The 23,144-nt window shown below is 59.8% G+C and overlaps 5 protein-coding genes across 12 annotated transcripts; 2 read left to right on the top strand and 3 right to left on the bottom strand.

Annotated features, from left to right (window-relative positions):
* Positions 1–713: 713 nt before the first annotated feature.
* On the bottom strand, positions 714–7,542 carry PMLL (promyelocytic leukemia-like). Of its 2 annotated transcripts, none has more exons than XM_040706616.2 (8): positions 7,485–7,542; positions 6,603–7,081; positions 5,343–5,923; positions 3,359–3,516; positions 2,891–3,110; positions 2,579–2,637; positions 2,177–2,306; positions 714–1,678 (listed from the first exon to the last, which is right to left on the bottom strand). In XM_040706616.2, exons 1-8 carry the CDS (start codon positions 7,509–7,511, stop codon positions 912–914), a joined length of 2,421 nt encoding a protein of 806 aa, XP_040562550.1. In that variant the 5' UTR covers positions 7,512–7,542; the 3' UTR covers positions 714–911. The 2 variants fall into 2 exon arrangements, with proteins under 2 accessions (XP_040562550.1, XP_004943756.2); XM_004943699.4 differs by having other exon boundaries at positions 3,476–3,516.
* On the bottom strand, positions 4,007–5,227 carry LOC107052152 (microtubule-associated protein 1S-like). Its single transcript, XM_015279033.3, has 2 exons — positions 5,114–5,227; positions 4,007–4,888 (listed from the first exon to the last, which is right to left on the bottom strand). The coding sequence occupies exons 1-2, from the start codon at positions 5,211–5,213 to the stop codon at positions 4,182–4,184; spliced, it is 807 nt and encodes a 268-aa protein (XP_015134519.3). The 5' UTR covers positions 5,214–5,227; the 3' UTR covers positions 4,007–4,181.
* Positions 7,543–7,918: 376 nt separating the features above from the next.
* Positions 7,919–11,062, bottom strand: STOML1 (stomatin like 1). 5 transcript variants are annotated; one of them, XM_015278812.3, is made up of 7 exons: positions 10,701–11,062; positions 10,471–10,577; positions 10,217–10,366; positions 9,651–9,854; positions 9,327–9,519; positions 8,683–8,868; positions 7,919–8,584 (listed from the first exon to the last, which is right to left on the bottom strand). In XM_015278812.3, exons 1-7 carry the CDS (start codon positions 10,846–10,848, stop codon positions 8,382–8,384), a joined length of 1,191 nt encoding a protein of 396 aa, XP_015134298.2. In that variant the 5' UTR covers positions 10,849–11,062; the 3' UTR covers positions 7,919–8,381. The 5 variants fall into 5 exon arrangements, with proteins under 5 accessions (XP_015134298.2, NP_001280135.2, XP_015134299.2 ...); NM_001293206.2 differs by having other exon boundaries at positions 8,683–8,865; XM_015278813.3 differs by having other exon boundaries at positions 9,651–9,843.
* Positions 11,063–11,068: 6 nt separating this feature from the next.
* PML (PML nuclear body scaffold) lies at positions 11,069–15,088 on the top strand. Of its 3 annotated transcripts, XM_046899098.1 has the most exons (9): positions 11,069–11,099; positions 11,267–11,396; positions 11,614–11,723; positions 12,219–12,774; positions 12,851–13,431; positions 13,645–13,697; positions 13,823–13,894; positions 13,980–14,190; positions 14,282–15,088. In XM_046899098.1, exons 3-9 carry the CDS (start codon positions 11,678–11,680, stop codon positions 14,353–14,355), a joined length of 1,593 nt encoding a protein of 530 aa, XP_046755054.1. In that variant the 5' UTR covers positions 11,069–11,099; positions 11,267–11,396; positions 11,614–11,677; the 3' UTR covers positions 14,356–15,088. The 3 variants fall into 3 exon arrangements, with proteins under 3 accessions (XP_046755054.1, XP_015134517.2, XP_046755053.1); XM_015279031.4 differs by lacking the exon at positions 11,267–11,396; XM_046899097.1 differs by having other exon boundaries at positions 11,069–11,347.
* Positions 15,089–19,050: 3,962 nt separating this feature from the next.
* On the top strand, positions 19,051–22,617 carry ISLR2 (immunoglobulin superfamily containing leucine rich repeat 2). The gene is made up of 2 exons (NM_001044667.2): positions 19,051–19,244; positions 19,680–22,617. Exon 2 carries the CDS (start codon positions 19,685–19,687, stop codon positions 21,782–21,784), a length of 2,100 nt encoding a protein of 699 aa, NP_001038132.1. The 5' UTR covers positions 19,051–19,244; positions 19,680–19,684; the 3' UTR covers positions 21,785–22,617.
* Positions 22,618–23,144: the final 527 nt, after the last annotated feature.

The following is a 23,144-nucleotide window of genomic DNA, read 5'->3' as shown; positions in this document are numbered from 1 at the left end:
GCTCGTAGTCTTCCTCGCTGCAAACTTCTGACCCCGAAGTGGGGGCATCTCCCAAACCGGTTTCAGCTTGCAATTCAGACATCTACTCACCTCCCTGCCAAATGTTTTTGAGCTGCTCTCCAGTCCTTATCTTTATGGCCTTCATCCTCCTTGTTATTCCAGACCTGGTGTCTGTGAAAGTGCTTGGAATCCCTTGTTTTCTAACGGTCTCTAAAAAACTATCTCTATTTGCCCCTTATTTCTACTCTGTGAAGCTACTTTCCCTTTTCTTGCTGTGAGGCCCTTCCCTCTGTAACTGCAGGGTCCTTTTCTCACTCTTCAGGTCAGGTGTAGATGGTTATCTTGTCTGCTTTTAGCTTGGAGAAGGTTCTGGGGAGGCTGACTGTTCTAGGCCATGTCACTCAGCGTGACAACTCCAACGCTTGTTGAGCACCTCCAGGGACAGTGACTCCACCACCTCCCAGGGTAGCCTGTGTCAATGCATTATCACTCTTTCAAAGAAGAAATATTTCCCGATGCCCAACCTGAAACTCCTCTAGCACAACTTGAAGTGCATCACCTCTCATCCTATCACTGTTACCTGGTGCAGAGGCCAAACCCCAGCTCACCACAACCTCCTGTCAGGGAGTTGTATTGAGCAGAGGACTCCCTGAGCCTCCTCTTCTCCATGCTAAACATGGCAATGGGGAGTAAAGCAAAGTATTTGAAGCAGGTGACAAAATATAGAAATGATTTATTTCATCTGCATGCATACAAAAAGGGCAGTTAAGCTCATTGCACCGTCAAGCAATGCCCTGGCTGGCATTGCATTTGGAGAGTATCATCCTGTGTGCTCACTTAGGGCATTTGTACCACACAGCTGGGTTGCATCCCAAGCAGGGCAATGGAATGGGTTTGGTATGGACTACCTTTCAGCAGTCTTGCTTGGTCTTCATGGCCTCCAGCAACTCGTCATGCACCAAAGCGTGGCTGCTACCCGCCAGTGGCTGCTGCTGGAAGTAGGCCTTGACCTTGCTGAGGTGACGGACCTTCTTCTCAGAGGGATGCCGGTGGGCATTGACCACGGCACACATCTTGGGGAGCCCCCTGATGGGGTCACACGCGAAGCAGGCGTGCAGCTCGGGGAGGCCGATGCCATGGGAAGCCAACGTCTGGGCCGAGGGCCGGCTGAGCAGCCTCTTGTCCAGCAAGGGTTGCAGGGACATGAAGGACTCAAGGTTGGCGAGGCTGAGGAGCTGTCTGGGTTTGCTCTTCAGGTCGATCTCGAGAACATTGCATAGGTCCTTCGTGGCTTTGGCACTCTCCAGGGTGCTAGAGCTTCTGAGGTCCCGCCACAGCAAGTTGCTGGCCAAGTTCTTCAGCTTGCAGCTCTCCTTCATGGGGATCTTCTCCTTTATTAGGGGTAGAACATCCAGGAAGCCATACACCATGGAGAAGAACTCCTCTTTCTTGCCAATGGCCATCAGGCTTTTCAGGAGGGTGGGAAAGGGCAGTGACCAGAGATCAAAGGCAGCCAGGATGGGCCTGCGGATGGTGCTGAGGTGGCTAAGCAGATCCCTCAGGCCCATCTCATAGCTATTAGTTATGGCTGTCGAGGTGGGCAAACACATCATGGGCTGAATGATGACTGAGAGCATTTTCTCTTTATCAACTACCGACATCTGAATGACTTCATTTTCTGGAGAGGATGGGGGTAAAGCAAAAGAGGAGGAGAGAGAAAGAACAGGAAGAATTAACCTCTTATTCAGCAGGGAAATAAAACATTGAGTCACTCAGCTGTTAATAGCCCCCTATCTGTCTCAAAACATGAAAGCAAGATCTCTTAGGGGCTCAAGAGGTTGTTTTCTCTCTTACCTCGCCAAGGCTATGGCAGAAATCTTCGAACTTCACTGAATCATAGAATCATTAAGGTTGGAAGGACAACTGAAATCGTTCAGTCCCATGCCTGTAACCACTCTAGACCATGTCCCACAGTGCCACATCTATCATTTTCTTGAACACCTCCAGGGACAGTGACTCCACCACCTCCGAGGGCAGCCCGTGCCAGTACCTCACCAAACTTCCCAACTTCTGCCCACCCCCAAAAAATCAAAAGCGATGCTGCCACACGTGGGGACCTAAGCCAGCTTCAACATGGCACACTCATTACAGAAGACATTCCCGCTTAGGATCTTACTCCAAATCTCAACGTCAAAGAAGATCACGGATCCTTGTCCCACATCCAGTGTGTTCTTGAGGCAGATGGGAAGGTGTGAGTTATCTCTGCTGGTGCCATCCTCGAGCATATCGTCTAGGAGACTGGGGTCCTAGAGGAGCAAACAACTAGATTTTAATAAACATCTCAGGAAGAAGCAGGGTAGCAGCTCAGGGTGCTTGTGAGTCCTGGAGGTGACCAAAAGGATCTATTCAAACTGTCTGCTGGAGGACCTGGAGAGACCTGCTTGGAACCTTACCGAGTAGTTTTCTGCTCTAAGACGACAGGAAAAATGGGGCTATCGCAGAGTTCAAGGGTTTTGACAAAGATATTTTGGGTCTCAGGAAGGATTTCAGAAGTTCCCTTGCCAGGATCTTAACTTACCAGCAACTCCTCATCCATGCTGTCCTCTTCAGCGCTGCCCAAGTTGAGAAGGTCACTATCTGCCCAGAGAGAAAAGACATGTCACTTTTGGGACACTGGACTGTCTAACCTGCAGTGAGCACAAGGGCCAACAGACCCCCTGTCAGCATCATCAGCTGAGCTGGGGTGCCCTGGCCAGCCAGAGAGGTGGATGGGGAGCAACCGTCTGAACAAGAAGATGCACTGAGATGTGACTGTCCTCTTGGGAACTCCCTGTGGATGCTGCAAGCTGCCCCCCAGAATCCACCTGATGCCTGCAGGAGCATTGCTTACCTGAGTCATGCCTCTCATTGCTGCTGCCTTCCCTGCTGGCAGTCATGGTGGGTGGAGAAAAGCTGATCTGCGGTTGGGGCAAGCAGTTTGGTTCCTGTGGCACCACTGGCGTGCTCCACTCATCGTCATCTTTCTCAACCTTTATCACCTTTGGAGGGAATGGCATTGTGGTGGTGCCTTCATCTTTCTTTCTCTTGGCAGGTGTGGAGGTCAATGGGACCTAAGTGGGCAAAGCAGAGCTCAGTGAGCATCCCTGTGTGTCCTTTGCCACCAGAGCACAACCACACAGGTCCAAGGGAAAGGCCACTCGTTTGAACCCAAGGTAACAACCTCAAGGTAATGACACCAAGGCAGGCACGATGATGCATGGTCCCACCACACACCTTGCTTTGATGAGCAAACCCAGGTCCAGCCACCCAGTGTAGAGCCTGGGGCTGTGATAGGACCATACAGGGACCAACAGATTACCTGGGGCAAGGGGCAGAGATGGAGGCAATGAACAGAAGATACGGGGGTGCTTGGAGATGTCGTGGGGAGCCCTGGGATTTGGGATGGCTTGCGGTGTGAGCAGAAAGCAAATCTCACCTGGTGGGAGTTTTCCGTGGTGGCTGGAGCAGGGGCAGCTTCTGAAAGAACAAAAACACAGTGGGATGAGGAGGGTGAGCAGTGCTGGATGTGTCTGAGAGTGATGGGTATTGCGAAACCCTCTGCAGGAGGTGCAGGTGGCTGTGGGGCCACGTCTCCTCTGCTGCCACAGGGATGCCGGAGCTGCAGGTAGCCCTGAGCCCCACTTGGAGATGTTGCAGAGGGCAAACTCAAGCCGTGAGGCTGGGATGGTAAAATGCTTCCTCATCCAGCTGACCTGGGTGGAGCTGCCCACGTGTGCCGGAAAGCTGAAAAGGCCATTAGTAGCATCATGCAATGAAATTGCTGTGATTCGGTAGCTGGGGACATGCCGCCCCACCAGCCCCGTGCTCCCAGCACTCCTGTGCTCTCCAGCAATGCCCAGGCTGTGGCCGTGGACATGTTCAAACCCTTCATGGAGGGAAGTGGGACGCAATTTGGGAAGCTCTCAGGAGGGCCCTTCTGGGCTGCGATACCAGCAAAAGACAAATGTTCAGCCGAGGAGGATTTTATTGGCACAGCAAGTGAGGTGGGGAGCTTGGTCCCTACAGTGACCTTCCATGGGTATTCCAGGCATCCTGGTTTACAGATGGAACCCGTTCCTCACTGCTCTCCCGCATCCTCCTGGAGCATCACTGCGGCACCGCAAAGGGCACACCATTTTCCCTCACTTCTTCCTCCGCTTCCTGAGGCCAGCAGTGTGCTTCCAGTCTTGCTTGCCCCTGCTGGGATGCTCCTCCTCCAGCGCTGGGCTGGGGGCCTTTGGTGATGGGGGCCTGGCGGGGGGCTCAGCAGCAGGGGGAGATGCTGCAGGACCCCGATCTGCTTCATTCTGCTGTGAGGTGCTGGGGCAGAACAAATCCGGCAGGTTGGAGGGCAGTGAGGGCCAGCTCAAGTCTGGGGGGTCCTGTGGAGCGGGCACAGATCTGGGGTCCTGAGGCCGTGGTTGCAGCATTGTCCCCATAGAGGAGGAGATGGCACTGAGAGAGCGGGCCATGGAGTGCACCCCCCGGGACAGGGACACCAGGTGCTTGTTCAGCCTGCAGTGAGCCTGCAGCAGGCAAGCGGTGACCCCCAGCAGCTCATCTGTGTGCTGCAGGTGTGCCCTGGCCCAGCAGCCAAAATCTTCCCGCAGGGCGGCCAGGGAGGCCTGGAGGCTGGTGGGGAGAGATGTGGTGTCCCCAGCAGCACCAAGAGGCGACGCTGAGCCTTCCTCTGCTCCTTCATCCCACTGTGCAGCAGGGGTGGGTGGTGCGGGGGGTGTGTCTTCTCCTGGGCTATGGGGCTGAGGCTGCAGGTCGAGGGTTGGGGTGCTGCTGTCCTCGGATGGCGTGTCCTGCTGGGGGACAGCAGGACCTGCCGCAGGGAGCGGGGCTGAAGGGAGCAGGAGAGGGAGCTTAGCGAGGGCAGCATAGATGGAGCGCTCAGCAGACGGCTGCACACCGCGTCCCAGGGACAGAGGTGATGTGTGTGCATGCCATGCTTCTTGGAGAGGGCATCCCCAGCCCTCCTGCCCACTGCCTGCAGCAGCCTGCACGCTCTGCACAGCCACATCCAGATGCCACTCACCTCCCCCAGCCCGGGGCACAGATGACTTACCATCATCCCTCCCCTTACAGTGCACCCGGGGGGCAGGCTGCACGCTGCGAGAGCGAGACCACCGTCGTCGCTTTGGCAGTGAGGAAAGCAATGGTGGCATCCCAACCTCAGAGCGAGGACAGCAATCACCGTCCTCCCAAGTGGAAGGAGATGTGAATCCCAACATATGACACTCAGCCCGGCTTTCGGCCTCCACCCAGCCCTGCGGAGCAGCGTGCCCACATCTCACCTTGCAGCCCCTCGATGCGCTCAGCCAGCTCCTGCAGCCTGGCACGGCACTCAGCAAAGTCCTCGTGCAGCACCAGCTCCACATCCGCCGCCGGGCGCTGCCTCCGCAGCTCCTCCAGCACATCCTTGACGAAGGGCTGCATGTCCATCACCTCCTGCTCCGTGGCGTAGAGGCCCATCTTCTCCACCAGCCTCTCGCCCGCCTCCATCCTCCGCAGCACGGCCTCCACGCGCCGCAGCTCCCCCTCCAGCTCCCTCCGGCCCCTCTCCTGCCTCTTCTCCACCAGCTCCAGCAGCTTCTCCTCCTCACGCCGGATCAGCTCCACCAGCTGCTCCACGTGCTGCCTCACCAGCTCCCGCATCCCGCGCCCCTCCGCCTCCAGCCGCGCCGCCTTCTCCTGCAGCGCCGCGTGCGACGCCTCGAAGCCGCCCCGCCGCCGCGCCAGCTCCTGCCCCAGCACTGCCAGCTCGTCCTGCCGCCGCTGTGCCTCCGTGCTGATGTCGCAGTGCTGCCCGGTGTGAGCGGCGTCCAGCAGAGCGCAGATGCAGCACACCGCCCTGCAGCACTGCTTGCAGTAGATGCTGTGAAGGTGAAAAGAGGCGGAGCGACGTCAGGCCGTGCCCCGGGATGAAGGAAGCAGTGTAAGAAGGGAAGGAATTATTTACCCAGAGGGCGGTGAGGCTCTGGAACGGGGTGCTCAGAGAGGTGTGAGTGCCCCATCCCTGGAGGTGCCCGAGGCCGTGGATGGGGCCGTGGGCAGCCTGATCCCACGGCAGGGGTTGGAGCTGGGAGGGCTTCAGGACCCCTTCCGTCCTACTCCATCCTATCTATGAACCTCTAATTCTACGATCATCTGTTCTTAGAAGCATAGAACGGTTGGGTTGGAGGGGACCTTAAAGCCCAACCAATTCCAGTTTCTCCACCAAGAGCTGGCTGTCCCCCACCAGCTCAGGCTGCCCAGGGTCCCATCCGTGGCCTTGGGCATCCCCATGGATGGAGCACCCACAGCTTCTCTGGGCAACCTTAGACATCCCACCAGCCGCCTTCCTGGGCTCCAGCAACCTCCTCATCCTCACCCCACGCCCTCCTCAGGTCCCACCAGCAGCCCCAGCGCTTCCCCTCTGCTCCCCATTGGTCACTGCGTCCCACACAACTGACTCCCATCCAACTTCTCCATCTGATGGCCCCAAGGGGAGGGACAGAACCACTTCACTCAGCCCAAAGATGAACGACGAGAAGCTCCAGCTCCAGGAAACCTACCTTAGAGTCTGGTTCTGGTGGGTCGGGATGGGGCAGGACGAGCTGCTGGTCCTCCTGGTGCCCTCGAGGAACTCCTGAGGCGATCCCACCCTGATGTCCTGCACCCTCTTGGCCTCGTGGTTCTCCCTCTTGACGTAGCGCTGGTGGGTCTCGAAGCACTTTGTGCACAGGAACTCCTTGCACTCCGGGCACCAGTACTCACTGCTGCTCCCACAGTTGTCACACAGCAGCTCAGCCCCGCTGACAATGCGCCGGTAGATGCTCAGGCGGGTCTGCAGGCTGCTGAACAGCACGTTGTCCACGTTGGGGATGCCGTCGGGCTGCGGGATGGGCGCCTGGCACACGGGGCACTGCCCCACGGGTTTGTTCTCCCGCAGGCAGCCCAGGCACAGCGTGTGCAGGCAGGTGAGCAGCTTCAGGTCGGGCGATTCCTGCCGGCAGCCCTCGCACAGCATGAACTGGAAGTCGTCCTCCAACGGCTTGAGGGGGGGGTGAGGGAGGGGACAGAGCTTCAGCACCCCCATCCGGGCACAGGTGAGCGCCGGATCTCGCCGTGCACTTCCCCTCCCCGTAGCACAAGGGGAGGCGATGGCGGCATCGCACCCGGCGGGGTGGGGATGGGATGGGATGGGATGGGATGGGATGGGATGGGATGGGGTGCGCCCGCCCGCCCTGCCACCCCGTCCCCCTCCCTGCCGCCTCCCCGTTCTGCAGCCCCGCACTCCCATCGCACCCACTCCATACTCCTGAGGGTGATGAAAGCCCCCCAGCAGGTCCCGGCACAGCCCCGTGCCCACCGCCCCGTCGGGGCACAGCCCGCTGCCGCCCCCCGTCTCCTCCTGCCCCACCGCCCCCCGACCCCCGCTGCCAGCCGGGGCTCACCGGCACCGCGGGCTCCTGGCCGGCCATGTCGTGGCACGGCCCCGGTGCTTCCCCCGCCCCTCCCGTCTCTCAGTTTCGGTTTCCCGGTGCTACAGTCTCCTCCTCCGGGCGGGTTCTATGTCGACTGCTGCCCGGAAGCCATTTCCCTGGGAGGGGCTGCACCGTGGTTCCTCTTCGTCGTTCCATCCGCTCCCCGCTGGTGGCTATGGGACCACCGTCAAGTGGAGACCACCACCAAAGGGGTGTCAGCCCTAAAAGGACTGAGACTGAAGGGGGACGTCACCAAAGGGGGTTACCCCCACCCTGGGCCGGTTGGGGTTATCCAGAGCAGAGATGCTTTCACCTCTGGGTGCTGAGCATCCCCACACAGACTACTGGCAGGAATGGGGAAACTGAGGCACGGGGGAGCGCCCACAGAAGCCATCAGCCTGTTGTTACCTTCAGAGCGTGTTTATTGGGATAGAAAGGAAGCTTACCGAATAAAGAGCTGCGGATAGACGGCCGGACACAGCCCCACACACACCGTGCAGGCAGGGCCCACATCACACATGCAGAAACACAAATCAACGCCGTCACTTCTTGTGTTGGGAGGGGAAACTCCCAGCTGCTCCTTCCCCGGATGCCACCTCCTCTCCCTCCCCAAAAGGCAGCAGCTGCGAGGACCACATGGCCCAAAGCTGGGGCGCCCACCGCTTGCATTGTAGGCAGGGGGTGAGAAAAGACAAGCACAAGGGCAGGCGGAGAGGCTCAGCCAAGGAGCGATGCCTCCGTTGCCTCGGTTTCCCCTCTCAGGCCTTCACCTGCCTCCTGTCGCCCCACGGGGAGGGCGGGCAGCATCCTCACCGTGTCCTTCTGCTGTCCCCCACCTGCAGGCACACGCACAGGGACACGCTTGCTCTATCTGTGCAGCTTCACGGCCTTGAAGAGCTCCTCCAGGCGCAGGGCCAGCTGCAAGTCGCCCTGCACCCGCAGCCGCCCGCTCATGTAGGCAGCCAGGGGCCGCAGCTCGCCCAGCATCAGCTCCTGCAGGTCCTCCTCCGCCACCTCCAGCACCACATCAGGGCTGCCCTGGGGCACACCGCAGCCAGCCCGCCCGCTGCCTGTGGGACACGGATGGGGCGAGAGGGAGCAGCCATGAGCTGGGACACCGACCACGAGGAGATCCCATAGGGCGCCCACCCCACCGTGAGACCCCCACCTGAGGAGAGGTCTATGAAGAAGGTGCTGCGGGCGCCGCCGGGCAGGATGATGTCCACCTGGTAGGATGCTCCCACCTGGCTCACCAGAGCCTCGGAGAGGATGGGCTCCACAGCTGAGAGCAGCTCGACCGCACTGGGCCTCCTCCTGGGGGGCTCCACCTCGCTCACTGTCCCCACGCTGTCTGCTGGGACAAAGGGGTGGAACAGAGGCCACCTTCAGGATGAGCTTTGCTGGTCCATGGGGACCCCCACGGCACTCCCTCCTCCAGTCTCCACCGGTCCCCCATAGCTTTCATTCCCTTGCTTGCCCCAGTCTTCCTGAGCCAACATTGCTGAAGGGATGACACATCTAGCATAGTCACACTGCAACCACAGAGCTCATTTTTTCCTTCTTAGGAATAAGCCTAAGAAGGAATAGGGGCCTGAGCTGACACGTGCATCTTGCTCCCATCCCCGTGACTCAAAGCACCTGGGGAAAAACCTCGCTGCCGCTCCCCACCCCTTCTGAAAGCCGTGCCAAGCTCTCAACATGAAACCTGAGCTGCCCCCACCTATCTGTGCTGTGCTCACAGGGCTGTGGTACCTGCAGGACTTTAGCTTCTCTCTCAAAGAGCCTCTGGGCTCAAAGGTTATGGGCTCCTACCTGCCTCCGGGGCGCTGGGTGTGCTGTTGAGGAGGTGGGCAGCCAGCTGGGGGGGAGAGCCCTCCAGCGCCGGGGCTACGGCACCCAGAGGTCCCAGCAGGGCGTCCCGGGGGGGCTGCAGCACCGCCTCCATCGTCAGCTCCACACGGTCCACCTCCAGCCCCCAGGACTTGGTCATGTCGTTGATGTCCAGCTGAGGGAAGAAGGGAAGAGAGGTGGTGGGAGGCCAGAAGAGCACGGAGACCACAGATCCCACAGCTCAGCGTGCTGCTGGCTTAGACGTGAGCCGTATCCCACCCAGGGAACGCCCAGGGCCATTCTCACCAGCAGCTGCTCCCCGATGCGTAGCTTCTCCCCCTGGATCTCCCGCAGGCTCTTCTTGCCCAAGGCCTTGGCCATGGCGCTCTGTGCTGTCATGCGAGTGGCTGCCACGAGGTCCTTCACCACCAGCACAGACAGCGCGGGGTCCCACACACGGAACTGCACGTCGGCACCCATGGAGAGCACCGCACCATCCCTGGAGATCAGCTGGGAGAGGAGGTCAGGGTCTGCCCCGCTGCACCCCACGCCCAAGCCTTGTGGGGGCCAAGCATGGACCCCTCTCCCATCTCTTTAATAATAGGTTTGCTAGAAGCAAAGCCAACCCCAAGGATGACATTTGGGCTACTTAGAATGACAACTTCCAGCCATTACTGAGAGACATTTGGATACGGGCTGTTGTTTTGGAGATGTCTCCACTTGGGAACATCCATTGCCCAAAGTGTGGGAGGTGAGCAGGTGCCTCCCAGCCCCAGGGCTTGTGGCTCCCAGCCCTGTGACGCTCCTTGGCTCACCATGAGGATAGGCAGAATGCTGCTCTGGGTATCTGGGATGCCTCAAGGGTGGCTCACCTTGCAGGGGGGCACGTTGAAGGCCCGTGTTCTCAGATCCACACGCTGCCAGTGGTCAATGAAGGGCAGCAGCAGCACCACGCCGGGGCCCTGCGGTGCACGGAGGCGGCCCAGGCGGAAGATGACCATTCGCTCATAGGTAGGCACTATCTGGGGGATGCACACAGAGACAGGGACAGGAGTAAAACACCAGGAACTGCCTACCCACAGAGCATGGGCTGTCACCCTGCTCCTCGCCTGCTCTCCTCCCTTACCTTCAAGGCAAACCAGCCCGAGATGGGGAAGGTGAGGAGCATCAGTAGGAAGACCAAGGAGGTGATGATCCCATGGCAGATCCAGGACAGCCAGCCCTGGGAGGAGTCTGCAAGGGGGACAGGGAACGTGCACCCACCAGCAAACCCCATCCAGGCCAAGTGAGAGCACCCAGCCAGCGCAGCACCAGAGGAGAGGACGGCAGCATCTCCCCTCTATGGTCAGGACTCACCTGCAGCATTCATGGCCGGTCCCAGTGGGTCTGCCTTGGCTCCGAAGGAGAAGAAGCCCTTCTGTGCACCATACAGCCCAATGCTGGACTGCTGGAAGCGGTCAAAATCCCCCAAGGGAAGTGCCTGGTATCCCGACCTGCTGAACATCTCCCCTCTGCGATGTGCAACGCCGAGAGAATAAAAGACAGCAGCACCGCCGCCGTGCTGCAATAAAGCAACGCCGTCCGGGTTTTCCTTGCTGGAGCCTCAGCCCGGTCGGGGGCCGGGGGGTTCCATCCTCCCGGCGGTTCCTAGATGAGGATGAGGATGCTGCGGAGGCGAAGGAGGGAGCTGCAGGAGCTTCCTGGTCCGCCCCTCATGTGGCTGTGACGGCAGAGGGACGCAGGGCTCACGGCGGGGTGAGTTTTTCCGGCTCGGGAAACGCTCCGTCGGCCTCCGGGAGCATCGCGTCCTCTGCCGCACGCGTACCTCCGGGGGGGAGGGGGGGGTCCGGAGGGTCCCGCAGCCCTACGGGGGGTCCCCTCCGCCCCATAGGAAATAGGGAAATAGATATTTCTCCCTGCAGATCCCTCTCCACGCGGCCTTCTCGTGCCGACAAAACAACCGCTCCACCACCTCGGCAGCCGACAAAAGGGGGTGGTACACTGTGGGTGTCTGCGCTCCCCCCACCCCCCCCCCACACACAGCATCACCCTGTGGGTACCGGCGTTCCCCCCTTAGCATCACCCTGTGGGTGTCTGCATCCCCCCTCTCCCCCCCAGCAGCATCCCCCACGCGAGATTCTCCATCCCAGTGCAGGGGGATGGCAGGAACAGGACGAGTGGGACATGGGACCCCCGCGGGACCGATCCCCGTCCCGGCCCCGTCCCGTTCCGCCCCCACCCATCATCCCCGCCTTCCTCCCTCCCCCAGCTCCTCCTCCTCCTCACGCCGGACTGCAGAAACGAAAGCGGAGCCTCCGGCCCAGCGCCCCGAAATGCCCGGCAGCCCCGAAGCCCCCCGGGCCCCCGGGCCCCAAGAAGGTAAATGGGGTCCCCCCGCCGCCGTGTGCCCTCTCCCCGCTTATTACTGCGCGGGGAGGAGGGCTGGGGGAGTGGGGGATAGACAGAACGGAAGCCCCCCAGTAGGCTCTGTGGGTGGGTTGCACGCGTGGGTTGGGAGCAACGGGGGCACAACTGGGGGTGCAAAGCTGTTCTTTGGGGGGGATACAGAAAATGTGGAGGGAGGTGGCAAGGGGAGGCACCCCAATTTGTATGGGGCTCGCTGATGGTCTGGGGAGGGCTAGGGGAGGGTTTTGGGGACAGGGCTGGTAGGAGCACCCCAGAGGCTGGAACCAAAAGGTGGGAACATGGTTTGTCCATTCTTGCATCCCCCACGGCAAGATCCCGGAAGGAGCAAAAGTGAAAGGAAAAAATCAATTGGCACACGTGGATCCTCACAGCGTAACCCTGAATCCAACGCCCCGAATGCACAGAGCCCATTTCTCCCTACTTCTCCCGCTTCCTCTTCCCACCCAGATGGCTCTGCTGCCCCCAAGGAGCCGGGGGCCGCACCGGGACCCTCGCAGTGCCCCGCTCCCTCTGGGCCTCCTGGGGAGGGCGACTTCCAGTTCGTGCTGTGCGAGGGCTGCCGGCAGGAATCGCCCAACCTGAAGCTGCTCACCTGCCTGCACACGCTGTGCCTGGGCTGCCTGCGGGAGAACAAACCCGTGGGGCAGTGCCCCGTGTGCCAGGCGCCCATCCCGCAGCCCGACGGCATCCCCGACGTGGATAACGTGCTGTTCAGCAGCCTGCAGACCCGCCTGAGCATCTACCGGCGGATCAGCAGGGGGGGGCTGAGCTGCAGCCGGTGCCGGCAGGATGCGGCGGCTGTGTGGTGCTCGGAGTGCGAGGAGTTCCTGTGCCCGGGCTGCTTCGAGGACCACCAGTGGTTCTTTAAGAAGAGGAGCCACGAAGCCAGGAAGGTGGAGGAGCTGCGGGCCGAGTCGGCTCATCGCTTCCTGGAGGGCACCAAGAGGTCGTGCAACCTCTTCTGCTCCAGCCCCGGGCACACCGAGCAGGGCCACGTCACCAGGTGAGCGACGCAGCCCTGCCTTGTGCCCACGTGGATGGGGACGCGGTCCCAACCGTGCGCTCCTCTTCCCCTCCAGCATCTTCTGCAGGAAGTGCGAGAAGCCGCTGTGCTGCTCCTGCGCTCTGCTGGATGCCCAGCACTCGTCTTTCTACTGCGACATCCGCACCGAGATCCAGCGGCGGCAGGACGAGCTGGCAGTGCTGGGGCAGGAGCTGGCGCGGCGGCGGGGCGGCTTCGAGGCGTCGCACGCGGCGCTGCAGGAGAAGGCGGCGCGGCTGGAGGCGGAGGGGCGCGGGATGCGGGAGCTGGTGAGGCAGCACGTGAAGCAGCTGGTGGAGCTGATCCGGCGTGAGGAGGAGAAGCTGCTGGAGCTGGTGGAGAAGAGGCAGGAGAGGGGCCGGAGGGAGCTGGAGGGGGAGCTGCGGCGCGTGGAGACCGTGCTGCGGAGGATGGAGGCGGGCGAGAGGCTGGTGGAGAAGATGGGCCTCTACGCCACGGAGCAGGAGGTGATGGACATGCAGCCCTTCGTCAAGGATGCGCTGGAGGAGCTGCGGAGGCAGCGCCCGGCGGCGGATGTGGAGCTGGTGCTGCACGAGGACTTTGCTGAGTGCCGTGCCAGGCTGCAGGAGCTGGCTGAGCGCATCGAGGGGCTGCAAGGTGAGACGTGGGCACCCGTGGCCAGCAAGCAGCCGGCACTCATCTCCCTGCCTCCCCAGTCTCTCTCCACATCACTCTTCCTGTGATGGGACAGCCACGCTGCTTAGTCTCTATGCCTCCCCAAAGGCTCCAAAGCCCCTTGGCCGTCCCAGCACGCTTCATTCTGGTCCCCTTTCCATGCCGCAGGCTGCAGCCCTGCCCTCTCTCTTGCAGGTGGCGCTCCCCGGCCGGTCCCCGTGGTGGAGGTGGCCCTGGAGAACAACCTGGTGAGACGCCTGTGCCCCATCCCAGTGCGGGGATGGCTCCTCACTTCCCCTCTCTGCAAGCCTTCCCCATCCCACAGAGCAGCTCCCAGCTCCCCTGTAACCTTTGCTCTGCGCTCTCTGTGCAGGAGGAGGAGCCCCCACAGCACAGCAGCCAGGATGTTTTGCCCACCTTCACCATCAGCCTCGCCAAGATGGGGGTGAGTGTGATAAGGAGCGCCCCATCGGGGTGGGAGCTTCTGGGACCCGGAGGGGCCACCCCATTGCCTGATGTCCCCTGTGCAGGTGTCCCAAGCCGCCACGCGGCCCAAGCGGTGCCAGCCTCACGTGGAGAGGAGCAGCCAGGTCTCACCCAAGCTGCTGAAGCTGGAGCGGGACGGCGGCGAGCCCAGCTCAAGCCAGTGGGATGGCAGAGGGGGGCCCAGCACCTCCGCACAGAGCCACAACGGCCGCATCCCCCCCTCCAAGGCCAGCAGGAGCCGCACTCGGGATGCAGGTGGGTCGTTACGGGTTCCCCCATAATGAGGGCGATCAGGAGCCCAGGCTTTGGCCCCTGGAGCTTCATCCCCATTCCATTCCCTCTGCAGAGGACAGCAGCATCATCATCAGCTCGGAGGACAGCGAGGAAGACATGGTGACATCGGACTTCACTACTTGCTGAGCTGCAACCCCATCCGTCTCTGCTCTGGAAGGCAGCAAAACCCCCTTAGATTTGCCTGGAGGGCCCACATGGCAGCATCCCCAGGGGCATAAGGGACAGCTCTGGGCGTAGGGGACAGCTCAGGTTTGGGCTCTTCTCTGAGAAAGAATTAAAGGATGTAGGAGCCTGAAGCCGTCCCCTCTATCACCCTCCAGCCGTGCTTCAGCAGGAGCAGGACTGCCTGCGAGATATGGAGGTGGATATGGAGGCGACCCACTTTTTAACCTTCTCTTCCTGTTTAAGCTTCAGGTTGTGCTCAGGTAACACAAAGCTCACACAGCTGCAGGGAGAGCTGCCCAAACCACCGCTGGTAGCACTTCGTTCCGTAAGGCATCCATGCTGGAGGCCCTCCACCGCCCCATTCTGATAGAGATTATCACAGAGCTCCCTGGGAAGATTATTCCCAGCTGGAAAGAAAAAGAAAAAAAAACAAACAAAAAAACCAACAACTAAACAAAACAAAAAAAAAAACCCACAAAAAAACCCCCAGTTTTCTTACAAAATTCTTATCTGCACACCCCAGCGCTGCTGCCCAACGGCCGTGCAGAGGGCAGAGGCTGTGAGATGGGATCGGTGCTGGGATGGCCCCCCCAGCAGCACCACTGCTGCCTGGCTGAGCATCCGGCAGCGTTGTTTATATCAACTCCTCACGCGAAAGTTTCTCTGTATTCAATAAAGGCGTTTGTAGATCAAATCCCCCCCCCCCCCCTCGTTTTGCCTTTGCTTTCCCCGCAGTGCGGGACGGCCGCCACCAGATGTCTCCTTTGCACAACCGCTCAGCACACGCGCTCTGTGGCACACGCGTGTGCACCCACTCGTGCACCCTGGTGGGCCTGGAGCCCCGTGCAACCCTCCCGCTGCAACGGGGGAATCTGCGTCTCGCTCGCCCATGGGGGATTCTCCAGCGTCTCGTATAGGGTTGTGCCCAGCCTTACCCTGCAACGAGGGGCACAGCCGGCAGAGAGCCGGGCCCATCTGTTTGCTGCCACTTGGCCTCATCAAAGCCTTGTAAAACAATAGCGGGGGCAAGGCAGGAGCCAGGATTTGCCATCTTTAGCCCCGAGCTGCTGTAAAACTCACCCAGCAGGCGCGGGGCTCTGCTGGCATTAGGCAATGCAGGGCCTGGGGTACCCCGGAGTGGGGAGACCCCCGAGCTGCCATCAGCTGAGTCCTTCCACCCAACCTTCAGGCTGAGGTATGAAGAAGAAAGGAGTTTTCTTTTGTGCCAGCAATAAATAACTCCCCTGAATTAAGCGAATCTCCTGAAATGATATACAATACGCTGCTTGCCTGATTGGCTGTTATTAATAATGCATTGCTCAATCTAAACCATTCATAAAATGACTCCCTGCTAGCCCTCAGCAAAGTGCTTTGGGACTTGGTTTAAAAAAAAAAAAAAAAAGAAAAGAAAGAAAGGCAAGAAGGAGCAGCATAAATCCTTTCTGTTTATGAAAATGGATTTCTTCCCCCAACACTCATGCAAAACTAATTAGAGCCAAAGGGCCAGTTCCTCTGCATTTGATTATAGCCTGCAAGATCACTCAGCTTGGATGGCCGGGGTGGGGGGAGGTCCAAGGCAGGGGAGTATTTGCTCCAGCGAGCTCGAGAAAGGTTAACTGGGTTAGGTGGTTTTATTAAATGTTTATCTCTTTGCAGCAAAACAGGTTTAGATCCCAGGGGCCACTAAGAGCGAGGATAGGGCCGTCAGGATTCTGTGAAATATTTGGAGAAAGGTGATGCAAAACCGAGGGAGAAATGACATCACCTCCAGCCATGCTCCCAGCACAGAGATTCGATGCCCTCACCTGACATGAAGGGAGATAAAATGTGGCTAAAAGCTAAAGAACCCAGGAGAGCTCACACTGGAGGCTTGCACTTCTCCTTAAATAACCAACGCCCCAGCACGGGGAGGAGGATTCCTCCCCTAGATGCTTCCAGGCAGCAGGTGGATGTTATAGGTTGTAAATCAGCAAGCACTGGTTGAACCAGTGATTCCTCCACCTGGGAGGCTGGCCTCACCTACACCACGGGAACCACTGCATTGGTCAACACCAGCTGAGGATCTGGCCCTCAGCACAGCTTGTCACATCTTTAGGGGCATGTATAAAATCAGGGTGCCTGGGGGCTGAGGTGGTGTGAGCAGGCTGAAAGCTCTGAAGCCATCTGTCCAGCCATCCATGTACCCATCCATGCATCTATTCATCCATCCGTCCATCCTTCCATCTATCCATCAGTGTACCCATCTGTCCATCTATTCATCCACCCATCCAAGTATCTGTTCATCCTTCCACCAATCTCTATACTCATCCATGCACTCAGCCAGCCACCCATTCGTGCATCCATCCATCCATCAAGCCATCTGCCCATCTGTTCACCCATGTACCCATCCATGCATTTATTCATTCATCCATCCACAAATCCATTCATCCTTCCATCCAACTTTGTACCCACCCATGCATCTACCCACCCACCCACCCTCCTACCCATCCATCTATCCTTCTGTCCACCCAGCCATCCACTCATCCATGTATCCATCCATGTATCCATCCATCCATCCATCCATCTGCCCATCCATCCATCCTTCCATCCTTCCACCCTTCCATCCTTCCACCCTTTCATCCATCCTTCTATCCTTCCATCCTTCCACCCTTCCATCCATCCTTCCACCCTTCCATCCTTCCACCCTTCCACCCTTCCATCCTTCCACCCTTCCATCCATCCTTCTATCCTTCCATCCTTCCACCCTTCCATCCTTCCACCCTTCCATCCATCCTTCCATCCTTCCACCCTTCCATCCATCCTTCAATCCTGCCACCTTTCCATCCTTCCATCCATCCATCCATCCATCCATCCATCCATCCATCCATCCATCCATCCACATCTCCATCCTCTCTTGGAAGAGAGCTCGAAGACTTGCTTTTATTCCAGGCACTCTCCCCCATGGGAAACTAAGGCACAATTGCATCATCGCTCCTGCCATGCTCAGCTCATCCTGTGACCCATTTTGAGCACAATGTGCAGCCTCCAGTGCTCCCTAAACCTGTCTGGGAGCCAGATCTGGGCCACTTGGGTTTCTTCCTTCTGCATGATGAATGAAGGCATCTAGGGAAGAGTTAGCAAAGTGCAGCGGGCGGCTGCTGAACCAGAAAGCAATCGTCCTCTTGGTGCTGGCCGCATTCCTGTAGCATTTTAACCTACTTTAATGCACCTGAGAGCATCTTGCTAGCCTTGCATCCCTTTCTTGACCTCCGCAGCCCAGATCCCAGCTGACAGTCTGTGGGCGTTCAGAGTAAGCAGAATGGGGGAAAAAAAATGCCTATAAAACTCAACCCCGAGCCTATGATGCTGTAATTCCCCGAGCTGCAGCTTGCTGGTGTCTGCGTGAGTGTCACACTGAGGGTGAGGGCATGCCTGGGCTACCAGCCAGAGAGATGGGAAAGCAGTGAGTCACGTCTCGGCCCCACCACAGCCTGAAGATGCTGGAGATGTGCTCTCTGCTGCACGTTTAGCTCAGCCCTTCCCCGGCCAGCTGTTTGGCTCCGCTGCTGTCCCCACATGCAGGGTTGGGTGTTGCCACACCGAGGCCATCTGCTCCACGCCGCTGTCCTTTCTGCACAAGCTGCATTGCTGCTTCTGAAAGCACACCGTGGGGGCCTCGCTGGTGCTGGGAAATAAAAGGAGTCCGTCCTGAGGTGGGAGCATCATGGTATGCGTTGTGCCTCTTCCACCAGAGCACCGTGGGGATGTTGGCGGGGCTGGTTCAAACCCGTGCCATGATAGGATGGACTGGGAGGCTTGGAGACCCTACAAGGGTGAGGCTCATTCCCTCTCTGTCCCCCAGCAGGGAGCACGTCCATCCCCATGGCATCAGGGCAGGGATGGGGAGCTGCGCTCCCGGCATGGAGGGAGAGGGGATGACGATGTTCCTTTGCTTATGAGACCCCCACAGAGGGATAGCCCAGACTTCTGGAGCTGTGGGGCAGCGGGAGGAGCAGGATGAGCCATATGGACTGGGGGACCTGTGGCAGAGGAATGGGTGGAGGGGGGATGCAGGGAGAGATGGAAGGATAAAGGGAGGGATACAGGGTGGGATGGAGGGAGGGATGGAGGAATACAGGGAGGGACGGAGAGAGGCAGGAATCGATCCCACTAACAAAATCAATTATTCATCGTGTTTCTCATGGAAGGGCAGGGCCGGGAGAAGGAGAGACCCCCACGTCGGGGGGAACCTGCCCGCCTTCAAGTTGAAGGCTCCCCACACTCAGCCAGCTCTATGCAGAAGGGAACCACCCCCCGGGGGGCGGCCGGTGTGGACACGTCCTCCCCGCTCCCCCAGCACCAGAGCCCGAGCACAAGCAGCTCCCAAAGGGCGAGGGCGTCCCGGCTCCGTACTGTGCCCCGACGGGAGCGGGGGGGGGCGGGGGGGGGCGGAGAGACCGCATTCCAGCTGCTACCGCGTGCGTGCGGGTTTTACCGCTGCTCGGCGGGGAGGGGGCTTCTTGGCGTTTCTTAGCTTCGTTTTCGGGGTCTGCGAGCGGCTGCGGGGCTTGGCGAGGCGGCGGTGGGTGGGTGGTGGGATGGGAAGGGGGCGGCCGTGCGGAGGGGGAGGCTGGCAGAAATGCTAATTCCTCCCTCCTCTCTCGGCTCCGCAGCCCCAGTGCCCGCCCGGCCCCGCTCCGGTGCGCAGCTCCGAGCCCGGCGAGGTGCGGGGTGCCCCCGGCACGCCGAGCCCCTCACCGCCGCCTCTGGGCGCCTCCGGGCTGCGGGGAACGGGGCTGGGGAGGAGGATGCGGAGGAGCGGCAGCGGAGGGGAGAAGAGCTGCGTGTTGCTCAGCGGCACTTAGGAGCGGGTAAGGTGCGGGGTCCCGGTGCGGTAGGGCTGAGGGGGGAACGGGGAGAAATGGGGGGGAGTGGGGAGAAATGGGGGGGGGAAATTGGGAGAGACGGGGAAAAGGGGAAATAGCGAAGGGGAAAAGTAGAGGGAGAAGGAAGGGAGAAAAGTGAAGAGGAGAGAGAAGGGTGGAAGGATGAAGAGGAAAAAAAAAAGAGAGAGAGAAATAACATAAAAAGCAGAAATAGGAAAGAAAAAAATAAAGAAGAGGAAAGAAAACGAGATCTGGGGGAGGAAAAGCAATAAGAAAGAAAGCCGGGAGGAGAAGGAGCGAGGGGGCGGGCGGGGATGCTGCGGGGGGCCGGGCGCAGACAATGGGGCGCGTCCCCGCCGCCTCTCTCCGGGCGGCAGGGAACGGGGCGGGCACCTACCCAGCCCCTGTGTCCCTTGGCAGGGGACATGGCCCCGGCGCTGTGGCTGTGGCTGGCAGCCCTGCTGGGCTCAGCCCGGGCGTGCCCCGAGCCCTGCGCTTGCGTGGATAAGTACGCCCACCAGTTCGCCGACTGCGCCTACAAGGATCTCCAGGTGGTGCCCACTGGGTTGCCCTCCAACGTGACCACCCTCAGCCTGTCGGCCAACAAGATCACGGCTCTGCAGCGGCGCTCCTTCGTGGAGGTGACCCAGGTGACATCCCTCTGGTTGGCGCACAATGAGATCCGCGCCATCGAGCCCGGCGCCTTCGCCATCCTGGTGCAGCTGAAGAACCTTGACATCAGCCACAACCAGATCGTGGACTTCCCATGGCAGGACCTCTACAACCTCAGCGCCCTCCAGCTGCTCAAGATGAACAACAACCACATGGCCGTGGTGCCCCAGGGGGCTTTCCACACCCTGAAGGACCTGCGGTCTCTGCGCATCAACAACAATAAATTCACCACGCTCGCCGAAGGCATCTTTGACTCGCTCAGCTCCCTGTCCCACCTGCAAATCTACAACAACCCCTTCGAGTGCTCCTGCAAGCTCCAGTGGCTCAAGAAGTGGATGGACAGCACGCTTATCTCCATCCCGGAGAAGGAGTCCATCACCTGCAGCCTCCCGGAGCAGCTCCGTGGGGTGGAGGTGGGGAAGATCCCGGACACACAGTGCACCTCGCCCTCTGTGCAGCTTACCTACTACCCCAACCTGGACACCACAGAGCTCTTTGATGGCTTCACCTTGACGCTGCACTGCGCCGTGACGGGCGCTCCACCGCCCGAAGTCAGCTGGAAGATCCGCACCTCCAGCCAGACCCTGGAGCTCAGCGGCAGCCCGAGTGAGAGCGCAGGGAAGGACCCCCCCAGACAGGACCCTGAGCGCTTCTTGGTCTTCAAGAATGGCACGCTGGTGATTCCTCACCTGAGCAAGCGGGAGGAGGGCACCTACACTTGCCTGGCCACCAACGAAATGGGGAGCAACCAGACCTCGGTCAACGTGGCTGTGGCTGGATCCCAGAAGTACCCGCTGCAGCCCGGCAGGGACCCGACGGGGGGCAAAGCACAGCCAGGTGACAAGAAGCCTGGAGCCAAGGGAGCGAAGAACAGCGTGCTCACACCCGATGAGAGGAGCAAACCCCTCAGCCCCACCCGGCAGAGTCAACCACCCTCAGCGGCTGGGATGGAGCCCACGGGAGATGGGAAAGTCCCCTTCCAGCTTCCTCCCTTTGAGAAGAAGTGTGGCTCCATGCCAACCAGCAGATACATTTCCAACCATGCCTTCAACCAGAGCGGTGACTTCAAGCAGCACACCTTCGACTTGGGTGTGATCGCCTTGGATGTGTCGGAGCGCGACGCCCGGGTGCAGCTGACGCCCACCTATGTGCAGCCCGACAAGGTGCACCTGAGGATGCTCTACCTGTGCCAGGAGAGTAGCCGTGGCCATGCCTTGGTGCAGTGGTCCAAGATCGAGGAAGGAGTGAACTCGTACTGGTTCCAGGGCTTGAAGCCTGGCACCAATTACTCGGTGTGCCTCACTTACCTGGGGGAGGACTGCCAGGTCCAAGTGGTCTTCACCACCAAAAAGGAGATCCCCTCCCTCATCATCATTGTGGTCGTGAGCATCTTTCTGCTGCTTCTGGCCACCCTCCCCCTGATGGGCGCCACGTGGTGCCACCTCCTCTCCAAGTACCAGGGCAAAACCTACAAGCTGATCATGAAAGCCCAGAACCCGGACCAGATGGAGAAGCACATGGCTGCCGACTTCGACCCCCGCGCCTCCTACCTGGAATCCGAGAAGAATTACAACCCCAGCGAGGTGGGGGAAGGGGAAGCAGAAGAAGAGGACGAAGATGAGGAAGATGATGACGAAGGAGGCAGGCGGAGGAGGAGGAGAGAAGCCGAGGAGACCACGGAGCTGGAGCGGGAGGAGAGCGTAGCAGCCAGCTCCATGGCGGAGTCGCAGTCCAAAGCTAACGGTGAGGAGTTTGAGGTGCGCTCCGAGTACAGCGACAAGCTGCCGCTGGGTGCCGAGGCTGTCACCATCTCCCAGGAGATCAACGGGAACTACCGGCAGCGTCCCCGCTGAGCCCCCCGATCACCCCCCCGTCCCCCGTCCCCCACTGCCCCCAGCCCCCCCAGCCCCAAGGGGAGGCTGCCGCTTCTCCTCCGGGGAAGGAGCAAGGAGAGACAGGAAAAAATCCCCCCCATGCACCCTTCTTTCTCCTCTTCTTCCTCCTCCAGGCGGCAGGTCCTCGGGGAAGGGGTTCGGATCCGGGGGGACGGGGGGCGAGAGGGATGCTGATCTCCCAATTTCGTTTCCGTTCAGATTCAAATTGGTCCCCGTCGCCGCTGCGGCGCAACGATTCCCCGTCCCTCTCCCTCCCGGTCCCGCCGCTCACCCCTTATTTCCCATCCGCTTGAAGGAAAAGAACGAAAAAAAAAAAAAAACCGAAAAGATGAACAAAATAATAATTAAAAAAAAAAAAAAAAAGCCAATCGGCGAAAATCAAATATCCCATATCCCCCTCAAACCGTTCCCCGGGTGCCGAGCGTGCGTTCAGCCCTCCCCCGTGCGGCACCTTTCAGCACCGTGCGGCGCTGGACAGCTCCGCGCCCCCCGCCCGGTCCCGGGGCTGAGGGGGCGGCCCGACCCCCCCCGACCCCCCCCGGTCCCCCCGGTGCCCGTCGATGTGTGTTGGGTAGAGTAGCGTTGTAGCAAGTGTCTGTGCCGTAGGCGAGCCCGTGCTGCTGGCGGGCGGGCGGGCGGGGTCCGGTGTCCGTGCCCACCCCCAGCCCCATCGGGAGGAGAGGGAACACCGCCCCCCCCCCTCCCCAACCCCCCCCTCCCCGGGAGCCCCGGGGCTGGAGAGAGCCGCGGGCGCCTTTCTGCGCCCTTCTGTCTGTGAAAGATCCAATAAAAGGGATTGAAAGTGCAGCGTTGTCCGTGCTTGTTTGGAGGGGTGGGGGGTTGCGGCCGGGCCCCCAGTGCCCCCCCAGTGCCCCCCGCTGCCCCCCTCTGCCCCTCCGGCTCGGCTCGGCACGGTGCAGAGGTGGGAGATGGCGTGGGGCTGTGTCCTGCAGCTCCGGGAGGGACGCAAAGCTGCCTACGCGTGCCTATTTCTGTGCACAGAGCGTGTAGGAGCACAGGGTATATTTATCTATAGGCACGTATCTAAAACATACAGAGACGTACACACGCCCTATATATACACGTCCAAGCTGCAGACACCCATTTGTACACACGTGCCACGAACTCACGCAGATAAACGTTACATACACACCCATTCTGTGTGCACTCAGTCCCCGCACACCGCATGAGTAAACCTAAACGTATCGCACGTACCAAAATACAGCAAACCAAATATATATGATACAGTCTGTAGGCATTCCCTATATATATATACATACATATATATATACATACACTATAGAAAAAAGCAAACAAT

The sequence above is a fragment of the Gallus gallus genome, chromosome 10, assembly GCF_016699485.2.
Source record: "Gallus gallus isolate bGalGal1 chromosome 10, bGalGal1.mat.broiler.GRCg7b, whole genome shotgun sequence".
Lineage (NCBI taxonomy): Eukaryota > Metazoa > Chordata > Aves > Galliformes > Phasianidae > Gallus > Gallus gallus.
Note: the sequence above shows the minus strand (reverse complement) of the source record. Positions and strands in the feature narration are given on the sequence as shown.